Source organism: Haliotis rufescens, unplaced genomic scaffold (genome assembly GCF_023055435.1).
Source record: "Haliotis rufescens isolate VD_foot unplaced genomic scaffold, xgHalRufe1.0.p SCAF_6, whole genome shotgun sequence".
Lineage (NCBI taxonomy): Eukaryota > Metazoa > Mollusca > Gastropoda > Lepetellida > Haliotidae > Haliotis > Haliotis rufescens.
The window spans coordinates 37,539,777-37,561,090 of NW_025964334.1; the positions used below are offsets into that span (position 1 = coordinate 37,539,777).

General features: G+C 38.9%; 1 protein-coding gene and 1 long non-coding RNA gene across 4 annotated transcripts; both read right to left on the reverse strand.

Moving 5' to 3' along the window:
* Window positions 1-1,132: 1,132 nt before the first annotated feature.
* On the reverse strand, window positions 1,133-20,148 carry LOC124127423 (arylsulfatase B-like). 3 transcript variants are annotated; one of them, XM_046490820.2, is made up of 14 exons: window positions 9,271-9,443; window positions 8,660-8,771; window positions 8,321-8,372; window positions 7,818-7,921; window positions 7,429-7,535; window positions 6,382-6,446; window positions 5,028-5,129; window positions 4,642-4,705; window positions 3,841-3,938; window positions 3,308-3,444; window positions 3,077-3,135; window positions 2,075-2,198; window positions 1,673-1,815; window positions 1,133-1,442 (listed from the first exon to the last, which is right to left on the reverse strand). In XM_046490820.2, the coding sequence occupies exons 1-14, from the start codon at window positions 9,377-9,379 to the stop codon at window positions 1,270-1,272; spliced, it is 1,449 nt and encodes a 482-aa protein (XP_046346776.2). In that variant the 5' UTR covers window positions 9,380-9,443; the 3' UTR covers window positions 1,133-1,269. The 3 variants fall into 3 exon arrangements, with proteins under 3 accessions (XP_046346776.2, XP_048242602.1, XP_048242603.1); XM_048386645.1 differs by having other exon boundaries at window positions 2,075-2,219; XM_048386646.1 differs by lacking the exons at window positions 7,818-7,921; window positions 8,321-8,372; window positions 8,660-8,771; window positions 9,271-9,443 and adding exons at window positions 19,742-19,845; window positions 20,071-20,148 and having other exon boundaries at window positions 2,075-2,219.
* LOC124112248 lies at window positions 15,686-18,416 on the reverse strand. The gene is made up of 4 exons (XR_007218802.1): window positions 17,490-18,416; window positions 16,600-16,723; window positions 16,201-16,342; window positions 15,686-15,999 (listed from the first exon to the last, which is right to left on the reverse strand). It is a non-coding gene; the product is annotated as an uncharacterized LOC124112248 (long non-coding RNA).
* Window positions 20,149-21,314: the final 1,166 nt, after the last annotated feature.

The following is a 21,314-nucleotide window of genomic DNA, read 5'->3' on the forward strand; positions in this document are numbered from 1 at the left end:
TATCCATATCTCCACCTTGACCAACATGTTCTGGTATTTGACTGAGCCAAAATGTTAACAACGACTGACGCGTCCATTCCTGTCAGATCACGAGAATATGCAACACCGACTGTCAGATAACGAAAATTTCAGCAATCTTTCGCTGGGGTTTTACGTCAATACTTACATTATACCCACAAAATACAATACATTATTAAGTATACCATGTTGACCAGGTCCTCCATTGAGCCTTTAAATTATGTTGATGTGTTTGTTGTTTATCGTGAAACCCAACAACAGTCCAGCTATAAACCAGCGACCTGCAAATAGTCTGGACCAAAGAAGCCAGTGATTGTTTTATGAGCAATGAACTATGCCGCCATAGTATAATCAGAGACTTTAAAGCAAAGTCACCGAGGCTGCAGACTCGAACTATTTGGTTGCCTCTTATAGGAAGCATGATGTTGTAGGGGGGAATACACAAACCTTGAATCACCACTGGACCAGAACAGATAGGAGGTTGCGTAGAAAGCAATTGGTAATCTAGGGAGTGAATAAGTATCAAGTGTTAAAAAATTCAAGAGGGTCCATTTTTCTATATAATTTGAATTCAGTCACCTCCCTTGATCGGTAACTTTGTACATAAGACGTATGGCCCTTTTTTTTAATTATAGCATAGGTTATTGGATCTCTAATCTAACCTGTAATACACAATCTATGACGCATGATGGCAAAAGGTTCTGTGAACAGCGAACTCAATGTTGTTGTGAAGATGTAAACCTTTCTGGATAGCGGAGAGGGCAACATATAGTCACGGTATGATATGGGTGTGTGAAGATGTAAACCATTCTAGATAGCATTGTCGACAAAAGACCAGGTCCGTGCTGAAGATATATTGTTGCGAAGTCTTCTATCTGTAACCTGTTACTTTCAGTAAGGAAGGGTGGCGACAGTAGAAGTAGCTGTAAGAATTACAAGGTAAGATTTGGTCATTGGGCTCATGTAAATGGAGAAGGAATAGGCCTTCAAGTGTTCACCTTGTATTATTAGAATTCTACGTCAGTGGACAAATCTACATCTTAAACATCTACTTCTCTCATCACACAGTGGCGTTGAACCAAATTCACAAACTGTATCAGTTAAATAGAGACACTGGAAACTGACACTCGTTTATTTTTCATGTGATACAAACACAAAATGAATTTCAACCAACACATTGTTACAGTCTATGTTTTCAAATGAAGTTCAAACAAAATTGTTAAAATTTAATTGATATAACTGAATCGAAGATCAACACCATCCCGGGCTCCAGACGTTGCCAAAGTTTTTGGGGAACGATGCAGGATCAGGAGGAGGGAAAAGGGCGGGGACCATCTGCTTCCGGTAGTCATCAATCCGGGCTCTCAGTTTGTCAACAATGTCCGGCATCTGTGCTGCCAGGTCGTTATGCTCAGTGGGATCCTCTGTAGGTGGAGAAGGAAATGTGATTTAGTGACGGATTTGAGTATTGTGCAGAGATGGCGTGTATGTAGATTTGTTGAAAATAGTTTTTTTATTTATAGGCGTGAATATAGATGGTTGACATGTTTTTTGTCAATACTTTTATGTCTTTCAGTATTATACAAGGTGCAACATAATTGTAGCAAAATAAGTTAGATAAATTAATATATAATTATTTCTGATCAGCACCTACCACGTATGTTGTAGAGACGCACTGGGCTATCGCCCTTATAATATATGATGTTGTCATAAATGTCCCCCGGTGTGCTGTTCTTAGGCTTGTACCAGCCATCAGGTCCCCCTGGGTAGCCCAGTATCAGCTTGTAGTCACCAACCCTGTGAACAAACAATACAACTTAGGATCACTTCTTGCTTCCGCTGTTGTTCATAATATGTATTGTTTAATTCCGTGACATGTCGGAAACACTTTGTAATGAATCTCCATGGTTTAAGACCCGCTGTCGAATTCTGAGATCGCAATTTGATTGGTACAGAGAAATACTTCTCTCAAGTGTTCGTTCTGTGCAGTGGTAAATACTCGCCTCAAGACAGATGTTACAAAATAGTTCTGTAACCTACTACCTAAAATAGTTACCTTATCCCAGCATGTCCTTCCGTTGCAGGTTCAAAGTCGTCAAGATTGTATATAAACTCGGTCCTTGATGACGGAAGGCCATTCCTGATAGATTCCCAGTGGGTTATCCCATCGATTGTCGTCTCTACAACAGGGTTGGATTTTGCTGAAACGTAATCTCGTTTCATAGTAAATAGCTGATATGATTACCCCTTTCAAATTTGAGTCATTGTCTCGCAATGATCGCATTTTTTGTTATTTATTCTTTAGGATATAAAATAAACAATTCCAAGGGGGAAATATAAATAATGTTATGGCCAAGTGCGGGTAGTTAATTCATGAATGTATTGCTGTGAGAGGCTTATTAACATTGCAGGTGTATGCTGGGAATAATAGAGCTGCTGTGTGAGACTATATCTGGGTCCCCGTGAAGATCAGGGTTAGAACTGACCTGTAGTAACCCAAGAGCCGCAAGAGCCGACTGATGGGATGGAGGCACCAGACTAGCTGACTTGGTTGATACTACACCTTGTTATGATCAACCGATGCGAGGGGTATATAGGCGTGGTGTACCCTGTGGGTGAGCCTATATACCCCAAGCCTTCAGGCTCACGCCATGAGCCCCGAGAGATCGGTTAACAACGAATTTATCTTACTGACATTCTTTCATTCTGGTCCATAAAATAGGCCCACAGTGTAACTGAGTTTGCAAAACCCGTACCAGACGCCGCAAATGAACCGATTTACTTCTCTTTACCCAATGCACCTGTTCATTTCAACTCAGCGATACTTATTCGAGATGTGCGAGTTACAATGAGTAACCAATCAGAAGCTGGTAATTTTATGTAAGGTGCGATAAATGTCATTGTACATGTCCCAATTGCGTAGATCAATGCTTGTGGTGTCAGTCTATGGATTGTTTGATTCCAAATTCGCTTATGTACATGCTGCAATCATATAGCTCTACTATTGCTGAGAACAGAGTTTAACAAATAACAAACAAACAAATCCAGTCCTTATTACCAGGAGTGCCACCAGCTGCGGACACCAAGGTGGGATTCCAGTCTACAGCATGCATCATTCTGAAATGATATGGGTCTGCAATTACGCGAGAGTTTGAGATGTTCAATACTGTCTAATCTCTTTAACCAAACATCTTTACCAATTAGGAACACCAATCGCCCATTCTTCTCCTGTAAAATTATAACATTCTTCCCATATATCCTTCACGTTAAACAGATAGTGTCTACGAACCCATTATACGTTGTCTTGGTTTTCTTCAGTCCGGTGCCATACATGAAGGAAGTCCCCCTGGTGCCTCCCTCCCAGATTGTGTGCTTCCCCCCTCTCAGGGGCCAGTTGTTGGCATCATTTTCCAGAGGACCGCCATTCTGATGAGATATAACATTGCTGACATTATTCAGTATTCAGATCTTACTGATCCGCAGTATAATGAAGTGTTATTGAATCCTTGTTCTTCACAATCAATATTATAAAACTATGGCCGCTCGGGTATTTGTGAGTGAGTGAGTTGGGTTTAACGCTGCTTTTAACAGTATTCCAGTTTTATCGCGGCGTGTCAGCTTAATGCGGGAGGAAAGCCCGAAGTGATGTAGGTCTCAGACGTTTACCACTTCGGTGAATGCTGGTATTAGTATGGAAACTGATGATTGACCATGTACTCATAAACGACCTTGGTTGTTTTTCATTTTTCTTTCTTATGGGTCTATACCGTATATGCATTTTAAGTATTTTGGTTGTTGACTCGAGAAGATGACTGTCCTTACATCAGTTGTAAACAGAATGAGTGTGTTTTCAAACAACCCCTTCTCCTTAAGTGCCTTCGTGACGTTCCCAACTGCTTCATCGAGGGCAGACACCATTCCTAAAAAGAGACCATATCAGCATCAATTCGCAATGTAAACATGTGAGCATTTCTGTAGGATTATAACTTACATGTGACAAATGTGTATAGTTTTTCTTTATTATTATATTCAATTGCAAATGGAGATCTTTCTGTTTATATATCACACATTTGGTTGTAGTAATTAGTGATTTATAGGTGATTGTGTAATACAATAATCACTATTTAAACCAAAGTTAAAATATGTTTTTTTTGCAATACGTTTGTTTCAATATTTACCTTGAGAAAATATTTTGAGATTGACTATCTCTGTTACAAAGATCCTATAGTGTATTTTATTTATCTATTCCATCAATTTTGTTCTCTTCATAACAGGGTTCTGGTAGGGTTTAAACGTCGCGTTGAAGATAATTTCACGTATGTGTATGCACGTGCCTGTTGCTGTTTGTACTTGTCCGGATGGCGTGTTTTAGGGTTATCACACTGCGGTGTCTTGCCTTTAAGGTGGATATCTCACTCTGACAAATTATACTGTGATACCGACCAGTCCTTCTTTTACAGAGTCCCAGGATGGTTACAAGTATAATCTGTTGACGTCATTTGATGTGACGCGGTCAGACGGTCGAACCACCGACCTTTCACTTTATCCACGACACCACGGGGGTGGAATAGGGAACATGTCGAAGAATGTATGTGTAATTGCATTTGAAGAAATGGAGGGTACCTGAAAATGTCCTGCGGCCACGGTTTATCACATGAGGGTACATGTTGTAGTACTTTTCGGGAACCTGAATATAAAAAGATAAACAAATAAGAATAAGAATCTACTTGATTATGAATGCAACTGACATGCGTTGTGAGTTTTGCAGTTATTTCCACCGAGATAAAAACATTATTCTTTTTAGAAGTTTTTGATCAAGAACCATTGGCAAAACATACTTTTGAAATTACCAAACATACTGATCTGATTACACTTATCCAATTCGTTGGATTTTAAAATCACAACATATATTTTTGATTAATCTGGTATTATCGCCATGAAAAAATGAATTCATATAGAAATAGCATCTTACAAACATAGTATTTTAAGTAGGTAATAGACTACTTTACCTCAATAGGAGCATGTACATTCTGATAGGGCAGGTACATAAACAGAGGCTGAGAGACGTCGTGTTGGTGGATGATGTCAACAGCTTTCTGGGCGAATGTATACTGAAACAGAAAGACAGAATGAGTACATTAGAAACTGTCGCTCTAACCTCCTCCCTATTAAAATCTGGCAACACTGATGTACTCGCTAAATATATCATGTCAACGACAGGAAAACCAAAACAGATTCCATTGATTGTAAAAGGCCATATAGCTGTGAAAATGATATGAAGGGATCATGAAAATCAGTGATGACACCAGGTGTTCGCGGACAACACCATCTCCGAAAAAAATTTCACTGGTTGTAAAAGTCAAAATAGCGGTGACAATGATGTGAATGGAACACTGAAAACCAGTGATGACACCAGGTGTTCGCGGACAACACCATCTCCGAAAAAGATTTCACTGGTTGTAAAAGTCAAAATAGCGGTGACAATGATGTGAATGGAACACTGAAAACCAGTGATGACACCGGGTGTTCGCGTAAAATGTAAGCATGTTCTGTTCTGCAGGTAACATCCGCCACTCACACTATTTACATAAAAACAGAAAATATATGTTGCCTGATGCCGCACAGCATGCCATGCGCCGGCAGCCTGTAAAACGACATTTCGCGTTACGTTGCAGGCTGACGTCGCATGACAAGAGTACTGCTGTGCTGCGTCATGCAATAAATACTTTCTGCTTTTAAGCAAATTGTATGAATTTCGCGAACACCTTGTGTCGTCACTGTTTTTCAGTGGTCCATTTATATAATATCCACAGCTATTTGCCCTTTACGCCAAGTGAAATCTTTTCGGCAGAAAATCTAGGCTGGTTATTCTCTTGCATTGACAATTTATATTTATATATGTTGTGTGTCATGTTATGGGGCAGTGGGGTAGCTAAGTAATTTAAGCTCTAACCCCGTTCGATTTCCCACATGGGTCACCTGGTCTGACCAACCAATCCAAATTAGTCACCTCTTACAACAAGAGTAGTGTGTTTGGGATCAGGGTTCTACATGGTTATTTGTATTGGTAGAAGATACAACTGGGTAGACCACAAAAACATATCTATCATTGGTCGAACAATTGTCTCGTTTTCATTAAGCAATGTGAACAACATGCTTCACGAGGTCAGACATGCTGCTCCAGAATTTGTGCAAACGTATTGGGTTAAAAAATCAAAAAGTTGGACGTTAAAGAAGTATCGCATTAGCACAGACACACAGCCAGTACCAGTGCATTAAAAAAGTTTGAAATAAATTCATTCTTATGGACAGTATGGTCCAATATGGATATATTTTACTAATTTAACTGTGCAAGTTACTCACAGCTGAATACTCTCCCTTGTAATTCCAAGCGGGAAGTTCGTTATCGCGGTAGTCTAAATAGGCACCTGGAAATACACCATTGGACATTGATATCCACGCAATATGTCCATAAACAATATTTGTTCTCCATCTGATGTGAAGTTATTGCATGCAGCTGAAGCAAACGTTCAAACACACTAATGAATTGTCTACATCATCAGTTCTCAGTAAGTAGGAGAGTGAGTTTTAGTTACGGTCATACCCCAATCACATCACACACACAGGATTCCTTATATTCAAATAAATTGGTCGGACAATTCAGATTTGCTGGTTCGTAAGACGATCCCCACTCAGTTGAACATCGTCATCGTCAAGCAATCTATGACAGATAACATTTATGACACACATGGAGTACAATTAAGATATACGATATATATTTATGCATGACAATCAAAGTGAAAAATTGATATCTTAAGTTCACTGAGTTCATCGGTACCAATTTAGGTATCCACAATGTTCTGCATTAGATCCCACATAGCAGACACCAGCTTTGATAGACAGCGTTAAATATGCAACTTAAGTGACACATGAAACGATAACCTTACATCCAGCAGTGACAATGGCCCCCCATGTGATGATTGTATATGTTTCTGGTTGAATATGCATGAGTTTGTGCCATTAGCAAGTGATTGAGAAGGACATTTCTCTGACTATGGTGTGAAGGCATGCTGATTAGGAAAGTGTTTTTGTCGTATTATGGAAAGAGTTTTGTCGCTTTTATTTAGTTTATTGTTAACAAAGGTGATATTTGGTTTTGTTCTGATCCTGATTGGGTCTGCTATAGAATCCGAATAGATGGGTCTACTATAGAATCCTAATAGATGGGTCTACTATAGAATCCTAATAGATGGGTCTACTATAGAATCCTTATAGATGGGTCCACTATAGAATCCTAATAGATGGGTCTACTATAGAATCCTAATAGAAATTGTTCGGAACTAGTGATTAATTTGACTGTTTTCAAAGGAGTTTATTGACACATTGTTGTTTTGATAGTAAAATACTCGCCCTTGCTATGATTGAAGTAGTCCTCCTCAGCAGCGTAGTAGCCGAAGAACGTATCAAACCCTCTGTACGTAGGTGTGCACTCCCATTTGCAGAAACCCAGGTGCCATCTTGAAAACATCATGAAATTGGTGGGAGGGTGTTGGGATGTGTTAAATAGTAAAAGATCGGATATGATGATATTCGGAACTCGCTAATGTATTAATCAATATGATTATTTGCGAACATAGGCTTGTCTGGTATCAAAGAATCAATTCTTCCATGGTCAAGAATATATAGTGTAAAGTTCATGTTGATTACTCCAGACAAGAAATAATGTTTAAAACCTTCACTCCAATATCCTCACAATCAGTCTCGACACAAGCTGTGTATTATAATACTGCTGGACATACTTGCCGACCATATGGGTGGCGTATCCGAGTTTCTTCAACTCTTGTGGCAGGAAGGTGTAGTTGAGGGGCACACATGCGGGCTGAACATTGCTCAGAACTTTGTGCTGCGATGTGAAATTTATATGTAAGACCCTATTACATCACAACAGACAAGACTTCATTTCACATTGTGTACATTGCGCTCAGGGCTTTGTGGGATCGTGCTTCATCGGGCCACAGTTGGTAGTTAAAACCTGATTCACAAAACCGTATTTGTTGGAGCATCATTAATTGTTTTTGTAATGAAGAGGTAACATCAAAGTAACTTACCTGCATGCCAAGACAAGACGACTTCTATAAATTACACTGTCTGCTTAGCGGGATTGTTCAATACCGCCAGGTTACATTCGATAACATTTAAACAGATTCACAAAACCGTAGTTGTTTCAGCATCGTATATGTTAAATACGTTATGCACAGCTTATGTGTTTTAGAAGGAAGGGGAGACCTTGTATTTTACCTACCTGCATGCCCACCTTGAATGGAAACATTCCACTCATGAAGGCTGTGCGAGACCTGTAAATCATTATTGGAGATTGAGGAGGACGAGGCTGTATCTAACATTGCACAGATTAATATTAACACCGTCGATCGTAGACTATCCAATTCATCTCGAAAGTCCTTCTTTTATTCTAATTATTTACGATCAAGATTCAGAATCCAAAGCAGATCATTCTACATATATATTTTGAAAATGTATATCATAGACTCTTTTGATGCTGTGGTGAAATTATGCAAAGTTAGGATACGATTGTATAATGTAAAAGTTTGAGTGATGTGAAAAATGTACAAATGATATTTACGGGCTGCAATAAGGCTGGACATAGGCGTTCTCAAAGATGATCCCCTCTGTAGCCAGTTTGTCAATGTTCGGAGTCTTCATGTTTGGGTTTCGGAAACCAACATCGTTCCATCCTTGTTGCAATAAAAGGTGACATTATATGGTTTGGATATGTAAACATCATTGAAGTGTACAATGGAATAGTTTTAACAGTATTTTTTTCACGTTTACCTTGGATGTTGGCCCTCTGAGTAACACACTTAACAGCTCACCATAACATTACTCATAGAATACCACTCTGAAAAATACATCATATACTTGACCCGCATAAACGTAAAATAAATATAACAATGGAAACCATCTTCCATGTGAATCTGAAACATTGTGTCAAATATCTCCCCATTCCAGTCATAAGCCTAAAACCGTGTATTTGTGGGGTATTAGGTTTTCGTTTAAGGTATGAAACTATGTACTAGAGGAACACATACTCTCTTACTATTTTATGAAAATATTCATGCAGACAAAAATGTTGTAAAGATGTGTCATATTACCTGTATGATAAACTCATTATCTGGCCTCAGAATAAGAACTAGACGTACGTAGGCACTTTATCTGTGAACAACACATACTTACCCAAATCATCTGCAACTATGAAGACAATATTGGGGCGATCCGTTGCCCCACAGGACATAAGAACCGAGAGGAACACAAGGATGTACTTCTCCTCCATTACAATGGTCATATACACGTGACTACACTACAGAGGCCCTTGTCATATTTATGAGGTGGCCTTCACACGCTTATCAGGTAGACGATAGTGTTATGTGCACAACACGTGTACACCAAAAAGGTATTTAGATTTCAGTTGGCTGAGGTAGGTTTCGGTAACTCGCCATGTCTGATAACGATTAGTTACGAGGCATTTCAACACCGAGGTTGCATTCTTACGCCACATATTTTCCGAAATACAACTGAAGGTCGCCCAGTTCAACTCTCTTTGCATTATATCTATATTATTATACATTGTAAAGTGAAGTGGATTATCGTGTTCACAACATAATCAGAATAATCACAGGACAGTAAGCATTTTTTTCGTTATTTAGTCAACACTTTGCAATCACATGTTGACCCCATATTTCATGTATTTCAACTTTCAAGAAGGACAGAACATATAGAGTAAGTTGGGTGTGATTGTCAAGTTCCGTCAGAACGAGAAATAAAAAGAAGAAGTGAAGTTACGGAAAGGGTTTTGTCACGTTTATTTATAGTTAATATAAGTAAATCGCAGGAACACTAGTTTACGGAGGGGATTACATAAAGGATAATTGACATCACGACGTTCAAGTGAGTAGCTGAGCTACGTATTTCCTGCAGAGAAACAGAGCGAAATTGTATCGATAAAGTACACACGTGTAATGACAACATGCCATTCTTATATCAAAGAAACGACACACACATCAGGTGTTTTATTAGTGTCAATGATTAAGAAGACAAACAAGAAGAAGTGATCAAAGGATAGTTTACGCTTGTTACTGTTAGTACACTCTGTACATGAACTTCACAGCTCAGCTGTAGTATACACATGCTGGAAACTGATATTGGAAGGACGAAGATTCTGTACAGTTTGTGTGTCTGATGTCGTGGAAGACGAATGTCTTGCAGGTGTGTCTTGTATTAGTGAGTGAGTGAGTTTGGTTTTACGCCGCTTTAAGCAATATTCCAGCAATATCACGGCGGGGGACACCAGAAATGAGCTTCACGCATTGTACCCATGTCGGGAATCAAACCTGGGCCTTCGGCGTGACGAGCGAACGCTTTAACCACTAGGCTACTCGACCGCCCCATGTCCTGTTTAAACAATACGTTATGCATGTACTCTAATAACGTACATTCAGCATCAAAATATTCAATATGCTCTGGTCGACAAAAACAGAGATATTACATTCAATCCTAAATTTTCTTCCACAACGGTGCTGCCATAGATATGTTCTGTGTGAAACAGCAGAAGGTACCCTGTTAACTCCTTTGTAAAAAATGCCCGTGACCTAAGTGCTCTGATATACATACTAGTATTTAATCTTGAAGTCATAACAGTCAGGTCACCCATGTGTGTTGCAATAAAAAGGTATATGAAACAACGCCAATCTACTAACTCAATTATTTTGGTAATGTTGTAACATCACAGTCCAGCTATATGACAGGAGCGTGTTACACAGTGGGGTCTGGATCAGACAATTCAGTGATTGATATTATTATCAACCACACACGACCTCGGGGTACGATGACAAGCAATCAACCAGGCCTGATAACCTGGTCCATTGTGTCACCTCGTGCGACTAGCAAAGGTTGATCGAGACCTATTCTAACCCAGAATCCCAACTCAACTGAATTACTGTACACAATGCATGTACACCTCTGTCAAATTCTATATTTCTATTGCATTATACTCTTTGTTTTGGTGATATGGATCACATTATTGTACATCGGTTTTGATAATAATGTGCAGTCACTACCTGTTTGCAAAAGCAGGATTGCGCTCGGTTCATCGCTGAAAATGTGTAATAGTGCAATTACAATGGTTTAGAAAAGGCAACTATGGGACATGATTAAAGAAAAAAAAGAAATGATTCAGTTACATAGCTCTTCTTGATACGTGGACCGCCTCCGTGGTCTAGTGGTATAACGTCCGTTCGGAGAGTGGAAGGTCCGGGATTTGATCCCCGGCCGTTTCATACCAAAAGACGTTAACAGATGGTACTTGTTGGTACCCTGTTCGTGCTCCATATTAACTCTTTTAACTCCAGTCAACCAGAAGCGTTTACTGCGTTCCTAGTAGGGGTTCCCATAGACTCTTGTATGATAGATGAAGCCAACATTTATCAAAGAACATATCTGCTTGTAAAACGTCTTTCCTACTATATGTTATACACCATTTGAAAGGTCTGATCCAATTGTTTATGAATATGAAAGTTATGTTTATCACATTAGTTAAATTATGCATTTACAACTTAATCAAGTTCGTTGTAAATAAAGTGGTTTGCTAACACATTGATAGCGTCCAGATAAATGACCTAGGAAGACAAAATTTGACGATTGTCGGCAAGTATAAGATTTCAGAAAACACACTTATCTTTTTCTTTTTTCTTTTCATTGTTTAAGTATTTGAAAAAGCATTTTAAAGAGAATTATAAATAGTATCTGTCATCGCCCATTTTCCGATTACAGCGACCGTCCGCTCAGTAATGACGAAATACCCCCGTTTTCGAGGCTTCGTATGAATAACACGTTCGTCGATGACTGGCATGTGACACATCGCTAGAGCCTATTCTTTCATCTACACGCTCGTAACATAAGATTTCGTTGGATACAAATTGGTATCTAATGACGCTTTCTTGCCGAAATCTGCTACAAGGTTCGTGATTGGTCAAATTTGAGCACGTGACCTGAGGCAGCCAATGATATTACAGCTATGGTACCGTCCTCGTGTATGAGGAATTTCAGATTTTGACGAGAGATTTTTGTTAAATCGTACTATTCTGAACGTTTAAAGCAGGAAATCGCGCATCTATATTAAAAGTTAGGGCTTCGTGGATGTATCGTGCTAGGTTACGAACTATGACAAAGATTTTCATGCATATATTTTTGCGTTAAACATCGTGTCCTAGCCGAGGCGACGAAAGCCAAGATGTCATTTGATTTTCATTACACGCGATTGCACGAAAAGATGGAAATAATAACTTAGCTGTAAGTTTGAAAACTTTTAGATATTTTTTGTTGATTTTATTTATTACTTTGTATACTATAATTAAAGATTTGCTTGAAACGTCTTTATTTTGCTGTTTGGCATGTTCGATGTGGACCCGTTGTCGAAGTGTGTGTCCGAGAATTTTAATTTCAATAACATTGCGGGAAATAGTGAATAATTTTTTAATCAATCGATAAAAATGATTAATTGAAAATTGCATACGTATTTCAGTCATTGTGAAATGTGATATATTTAGTAAATGAATGATATGACAGGTAGGTTTATAAAATGATATACTATTTTGACCTGACTACGGTTTGGCCGGAAAACCGGCCTACGGTGTCCTGGGATTCGATACTTCTTGGCCGGTCTACCGGCCTACGGTGTTGAAAGAGTTATACAAGGACGGGGTCCGCGCGGAGTCAGTATACTGTGTCTGAGTGGGGTATTCACGTTAAACTGCGGCATTGTATCTCAGTGTGCTAGCACTATAAATCGCCATCAGTCGGAACTAGTACAAGCACCAACACACACACGTGCATGCACGTCGCTAAGTGCAATAATCTTGGATGTTACGTTAAACCCCATTACACCTCGCATCTTTATTCGTGTGTTTGACGGAGAACACTGAATCACTCCTCCATTGTAAAAGGCTGCATTAAATGTAGGCTTTTGTTATTTTTCATCACATATACACTGGCAAAGCAAAACAAGGTAACTTGGCCACAAATTTTAACGGCAGCTCCAGGTATATCGATTATTTGATATCATTCGATAACCATCAAATAGCCAATTCCCTTTCTCTGATTTTCCCACCTGTACTAGAAATAAAGGAGACCAGTGAGACTGCCTCATCTGTTTCATATTTAGATCTATGCATAATAATTCAGAGTGACAAAACACTGTACGAAAGACTGTATGACAAAAGGGATGACTTCAACTTACCAACGGTCAACTTTCCCTTTATATCGAGCAATATTCCTGCAGCTCCAGCCCTTGGTATCTTGAGGTACAATCGAGCATGTTCTTTGTACCAAGATGTCAAAGAGCGTAATTAATACGAGGCTCAGAAGTTGTGTGATCAATATTCATGGCCTCAGTTAAGCTTTCAAAACGTTATATGGTGGACATGTGGAGGACATTTCCAAACTTGACGCATCACTAACAAAATGATGTTCGATGGCATTCCCTCTTTTGACTTCTTCCTTTTTTCCCGTGTTTTCCTTCGATTGAAAAATTGACTTGCCTTTGCATGATTTTGTGATGGGTGCCACTGTTGGGGTAGCATCATATGAGGCAAAACAATGGTGGAACATATACAATTGGAACTAATGAACGAACAATGCATTCGAACGAGTATTACTTTGTTTTAAATCTGTCCATGTTGATATAACATTCTGAATAACGTATTTTTCTATATGTAATAGCTTTCGGAAATGTCTTTGGGACTTAAGGGAATTGAAATTAGCCTTACGGATAAATGAATAGAAAGTACTCCAAAACATTTCATATTTGGTCCAGTAGTTCTTCGAATTCTCGCGGTACGCAAAACAAATCGTACTTGGTACGCAGAATCAACATTCTAAAACAATAATGGTTTACGTGACACATTCCTTTATATATTTTGTGTTTTCTATATTTTTCCATCATTTAACTTCACATTGCACATTTTTATGACTTTGGAACGTGATCGATAGGTTTTCGTCTGTATCCGGCGGGAATTCCAAAGTAGCCTTTGCTTGCCGTTACGGGTAATATGGTCAGGTTCAGTGAATAGGTTTGTTGCTTACAATATCAATAACTGGTCAAGTCTCGAGTATATCCTCTAGTAAACACATGTAACTGAATAAAAATATATGATGTTGATAAAATACAACGACTTTTATATAGTTCGTATTTATATTTACTTAAAAAAATTGTGTTGGAATTACATCGTCACTTGGAGGTCTTATATAACAGAATATATGTGTGCCATCCATTCAGTTTATTCAAAACCCTAATCTTTATTACCTAAAAGTTCCGTTGAGAATGTATGTAAGTATACACGATACACCAATGTAAGACCATACACCAATGTGTTAAAATCTCAATTTTGAAATGAGACACATTTAGAGTGACATTGTTTCAGTGGGTATTTCATATTAAATCACTCTCTTGTTGCCTTTACTATCGACGCTCACCTAAGTCAGCTGCTACAATAAACGATGTCTATACGCTGTGCTGATGGCAGTGATAAGAAACACGGGAACATAGCAAGAACTCAAAACATCGGCACGTCTGCTTGTTCAGCAAAAATGAGACCTCTATGGTCTGTCAACATATACACCATTTTTTCCATCCTAGAAACCGGACTGATAAGGAGACCTAGATCTCCATCTGGACCGACATGTTCTGGTATTTGACATTATCCAACTTAATCAATAAAGTAGGAACGTTTCAACACATTTAATACGATTTAGGGAACGTCGCGATGGCATAGTTTCGTGCAAGAATCTAAAGAATTTAAAACAGTTTTAAACATTCTTTCTTGTCCATTGCCTACTCCTTTGACATACATACCTGTTCGATAACGAAAATATGCAACAACGATTGTTGGCAAGAATTCCTTTCAGATAAAGAAAATATGCTGACATGATTTTTGAATACATCTGCAGTCTTTCGCAAGGGAAAACGTCTAAACATACGTTTTGCTCACACAAAATGAGAGAATTAAGTATGCATGCCGACCAGGTCCTCCACTGAGCCTTCAAACAATGGTGATGTGTTTGTTGTTCAAAAGTCTAGCTATATGCCAGCGACAAATGTTCATCAATGGACTATGCCACCGTAGTACAATAAGAGACATTAATCCTGCCTACTCGGTCTATTTAGTTGCCTCAAAGTTGGAGGGGGAAATACTGTAACCTAGAAACACCACTGGCCAGGACAGATAGGAGGGAAGCATGTTAAACATGATATCCTACACGTTGCCTGAAGGAGACTACATGGAGTGGAGAGTAATTGGTAATCTAGAGAGTGAATGCGTATGCAGTGTTAGAAAATATAGCATGCGAAGGGGAGTTCTTTCCATGATATTGTCATTCAGGAACCTGTCTTGATCGTTGCTTATGATCATTCGTCTTGAATTCCTTAATATGTTCATGAGTCTCTAATATAACCTGGAATACAAAGGGACCCCTTAATATATGACACATGATGGCAAAGCCTCTGTGAACAGCCAACACAATGTTTGGGTTTTGAGGATGTAAACTCTCCAGGATTCTTCTCTCAGCTTAACAGGCCAGGTCCCTGCACAAAGTATATTGTTCAAAAGGGTTCTATCTGTAACCTGTTACTTTCAGCATTGTTACATACTATTTCAGCCAAATGAACTTCAATCCACATATTGTTACAAACTATTCAACCAACATTGTTAAAGTTTAATTGATAAAAATAAATCGAAGATCAACACCATCCCGGGCTCCAGGCGTTCCCAAAGTTTTTAGGGTTAGATGCAGGATCACCATCAGGGAAAAGGGCGGGGACCATCTGCTTCCGGTACTCATCAATCCGGGCTCTCAGTTTGTCAACAATGTCCGGCATCTGTGCTGCCAGGTCGTTATGCTCAGTGGGATCCTCTGTAGGTAGAGAAGGAAATATTTATAAAGTGACGTTCTTGTGTATATGCAGAGATGGCGTGTATATTGACGGGGACATGTTTTTGGATAAAACTTTTCTTATGCCTATCAATGTAAAGCAGGGTGACTCTTCCTTAAAATTGTACAAATTGTTAGAAAATAAATTCCATACATTAGTACATAAATATTTCTGTTCTTCACCCGCGTATGTTGTACAGCTGCACTGGGCTATCGCCCTTATAATATATGGTGGTCTCATATTTATCCCCCGTGTAGTGTTCCTAGGCTTGTGCCAGCCATCAGTTCCCCTGGGTAGCCCAGTATCAGCTTGTAGTCACCAACCCTGTAAACAAAAGATAACCACACAGGATCACTTCCTGCTCCCTCTGTTGTTAATAATATTTATTGTGCCAATATCATGACATGCTGGAAAACATTTTGTAATGAATTTCCATGGTTAAGGTCCAGCTTTTGAAGATTTCGCAATTGATTGGTATAGTGAAATACTTCTCTCAAAAGAACGTTCCATGTGGTGATAAATAATGGGCTAAAGACAGATGTCCCCAAAACGTTCTGTAACCTAATATTTAAAGTATTTACCTTATTGCAGCATGTCCTTCCAATGCAGGTTCAAAGTCGTCAATATTGTATATGAACTCGGTTCTTGACGACGGAAGGCCATTCCTGATAGATTCCCAGTGGGTTGTACCATCGATTGACGCCTCTACAACAGCAATAGATTTTGTTGAGATTATTTTCTTCTGGTTTAAAAGTATACAGATTACATGTTTAGTCCTTTCAAATTTATGTCATCGTCTGACAAAGTTCACATTTTTTCAGCTTTTCTTCGAGATCTTTAATAAACATTTCCAAAGGGGAAAAAACCTAATTTTATGTATATGCACAGACAGTTAACTCATGAATGTATAACTGAGCGAGGCGTATTAACATTGCTGAAAGAAATCACTCTGGAATAATATGTGTTGGCAAATGACAGGGTTACTTAAATTAAAGCGACAGAACCCTTTCCATATTTCAAAAATATCTCTGCCAAAAGCATAGTCGATTTTATAGTTCCGACCATTTTGTGAGCATGCGTCCATGAATCACCATGAAAGTGACAATACCAGGTGTTCGTGAAAAGGTGGCACCCGTCACAAACGCATGCAAACGCAAGTCATACTCGTAGATATATGCTGGGATTAATACGACTTCAAGATCATTCGGTTATTGTTGACGTCTCTGTGATAAGTGTACACATGCATTCCTGCGAGAGATAGGTCCCTTTGAAGATCAGGGTTAGAATTGATCTGCAGCAACCAATGCTTGGATATGCATACATACAGATCCCAATTGCGTACATTGATTCTCGTGATGTCAGTCACTGGATTGCTTGGTCCAGGCTCGATTATTTACAGACTGCAATAATATAGCTGTCATATCGCGGCGTTACAACAAACAAACGATTCTAAGCAGGAAGTCCTTATTACCAGGAGTGCCACCAGCTGCTGGCACCAAGGTTGGATTCCAGTCTACAGCATGAATCATTCTGTAATGACATGGGTTTTTAATTACTTGTAAGAGGTGGAGATCTTCAGAGCCGTTAAGTGCAAATCGTATGGTATAAACAACTTTCCAGATTTGGTATATCGTAACGTCGTCAATGCAAATATCGGATTCAACACTTTGAAAGTGGTGCGTATATAATGTTTATTTGCATTTAAATCTTGTCTATCAATTTGGAAAACTGAAACGAAAACATTGCGAAGTCTCATACAGAGGCTTCATATATGGTCATGTTGGAGGTAATTTCCTCCCTTGATTGCACAACAAGCCCACCCCTCCGTTTAGTTTGCACGCCAGAGAGCAACCTCCGTTTACCACGCCATTTGAATTGAAAAAGACATTATTTTACAATGTTAAACAGTATATAATTCACGTTAAATCAAGGTTGCATGGCACACCCAAACCAGCTATACTCTTCACAAACATGGAATCCGACCCTTGAAGATTCCGTGTTAGAATATAGGTCTTCAGCAACCCATACTTGTCGTAAGAGGCGACCAACGGGGTGGGGTGATCTGGCTCGCTGACTTGGTTGATGTCATCGTATCCCAATTGTTTAGATCGATGCTATGCCTCCTCGTCAACGTTTTGAAGATTCGTTTGGGTTGTTCCCAATACAGACCTTAGAATACGTACCTTTATTTAAGGGCAACAGCGCTAAATTTACATTTTGAGACTGTTTTCTTGGCCATCGTAATTTACATCTTACTGGCTTTACAATCTATCATTATTTGTCATGAGACTTGCACTATAACCCAACATCTTAAGCCTAGAGGAACATTAATCGCCCCTCCATCTCCTTTAAAACAATATCATTCTTCTCATATGTGTCCAACATTAAATTGATTGTCTCAAACCCATTATAGGTTGTCTTGGTTTTCTTCAGCCCGGTGCCATACATGAAGGATGTCCCCCTCGTGCCTCCCTCCCAGATTGTGTGCTTCCCCCCTCTCAGGGGCCAGTTGTTGGCATTATTTCCAAGAGGACCGCCATTCTGGAGAGATTCAGTATACCTCACTAAATGTTCCACAGTGTAGAGAAGTGTAATAGATCTCGAAAATTATTCTGCACAATCAATAACATAAAAACACGGCCGTTCGGGTATTTGTATGATTACCGATGATTGACTATGTACTCATACACGGCCTAGTTCATTCATTTTCCTTTCTCATGGGTCTATACCGTATATGCATTTTAAGTATTTTGGTTGTTGAATCGAGAAGACGACTGTTCTTACATCAGTTGTAAACAGAATGAGTGTGTTTTCAAACAACCCCTTCTCCTTAAGTGCCTTTGTGACGTTCCCAACTGCTTCACATATTTCCTAAAAAGAGACCATATCAGCATCAATTCTTAATGTAATCATGGCAGTATTTCGTTATAGGAGAATAGGTCCGCCTGTATTGTGATGGGTGTATCATGCATTGATATGTCTGGTACCTTTTGCATTTATTTCTACCGAAAGACAAACATTATAATTATTTGAAGTTGTTTTATCTGGATACATTTCAAAGAAAACGATCTAAATTTATGGAACTAATTCCTTCAGCCATGATATCACAACATGCACTCCAGAACACAACAATACCTCTCAGACTGTTTATCTAATCCCGGAATGTCCCTGTTTGCATCCTCTCAGAAGTGGCATGCTTTTTGTATGTGATCTAGTATGAGGCCTATCACTAAGAAAAAACCCACTTTGTATGAACACATTCTTGTGTACAAATAGCATATTTCAAACAGACCAAAAGACTCTGACGTAACATGCCCGTTTTTTCTGGAATTGAAACTTGGTAATAGACTATTTTACCTCAATAGGAGCATGTACATTCTGATAGGGTAGGTACATAAACGGAGGCTGGGAGACTTCGTGTTGGTTGATGATGTAAACAGCTTTCTGAGCGAATGTATACTGAAACAGAGAGTCAGAATGCGTACATCAGATACTCTCGCTCTCAGCACCCCCTGTCCAAAGTCCGGCAACACAATATATTGGATATTTATAAAACGTCAATGCCAGAGAATAAAAAAAACAGATTCCATGAACAGGAATGTATAGTTTATAGCTCATATTGATTACGCCAGGCTAACGCCACGTCAAGCCAACATCCATACAATCAGAAAGCCAATATCGTACGCTACAAAAACTGTATTATAGTGCGCTTGCGGGACATACTTGCCGACCATATGGGTGGCGTATCCGAGTTTCTTCAACTCTTGTGGCAGGAAGGTGTAGTTGAGAGGCACACATGAGGCCTGACTATCGATCAGAACTGCGTGCTGCGATGTAAATTGTGTATGTGAGACCCCGGGGGATCATAACAGACAAGACGACATTCTACATCATATAAATTACACTGTTGGCTTAGAGGGATTGTTCAATACCGCCGGGACACATTCGATAACATTTAAACAGATTCACAGCTTCAGCATCGTATATGTTAAATACGTTATGCTCAGCTTATATGTTTTAGAAGGAAAAAGGAGACCGTGTATTTTACCTACCTGCATGCCCACCTTGAATGGAAACATTCCACTCATGAAGGCTGTGCGAGACCTGTAAATCATTATTGGACCTTGAGGAGGACGAGGCTGTATCTAACATTGCACAGACTAACACCGTCGATCGTGGACATGCTCTCAACAATTTCATCTCTAAACATCCTTCTTTTATAAGAGTTATAATTTTAAAGATTGAGAATTCAAGGCAGATCATTCTACAAATACATTTTGACAATTTACATCTTATATTCATGCATGAACATTTGTTATGTTACGATGACATAAAGGCAGAACATGCAAAGTCTGGATACGATTGTATTATGTACCAGTTTGAGTGATATTAAAATACAAAGGATATTTACGGGCTGCAATAAGGCTGAACATAAGCGCTCTCAAAGATGATCCCCTCTGTAGCCATTCGTTCCATCCTTATTGTAATTGAAGGTGACATGATATGGCTAAGATATTTATACATTATTGAAGTGTACAATTGAACAGTTTTGACAGTATTTGTTTTTTCTATAGGTTAACACACTTCGGTAAAATTATCCTTACCATAAAATCTGCTTATAGAATACCACACGAAAAATAAGACTTCTTTATCTTGAACTACATAAACGTAAGCAAATATAACAATAGAAATCATCTTCCAAGTGAATCTAAAACTATGTGTCAATTATCTCCTCATTCGATTCCAATGCCAAAAACCTTGTGTTTCCACTTGTTGGGTATTCATTTGTTGTATGAATATATATATATATACCAGAAGAAAACATACTTTCTTGGTATTAAATGCAAATATTATTCCGGATAATCAGTTCTCGAGTGCCGATGCATACATCTGTTAGATATGTCATATAAGCCTATATGATAAACTGATCGATGGTTATCTGTCATCAGAATTAGAACCATTAAAGTACAGGGACACTTTATCTGTGATCAAACTACACTCACCTAAATCATCTGCAACTATGAAGACAATGTTGGGGCGTTTCGTTGCCCCACAGGACATAAGAACCGACAGGAACACAAGCATGTACTTCTTCCCCATTACAATGGTGATATAAATGTGGTTACACCACAGAGGCAGTTGTCTTATTTGTCAGGTAGCCTTCGCTCCCTTATCAGGTAGATAAATATACTGGTATGTGAAAAGTGGACATTGACGTGGGTAGGCGCTAAACGTGCACACAAAAAATATTATTTCAGTTTTAATTGGCTCAGATTTCAATAGGTGTTAGTAATAC

Coding starts and splice junctions, on each gene's coding strand:
- LOC124127423 (XM_048386645.1), bottom strand. CDS start 9,379: ATGACCATTGTAATGGAGGAGAAGTACATCCTTGTGTTCCTCTCGGTT. Junction 8,373..8,659: donor GTCCAGCCTTATTGCAGCCC/GTAAATATCATT, acceptor AATGATTTACAG/GTCTCGCACAGCCTTCATGA. Junction 2,220..3,076: donor CGCAGCTGGTGGCACTCCTG/GTAATAAGGACT, acceptor ATTACGTTTCAG/CAAAATCCAACCCTGTTGTA.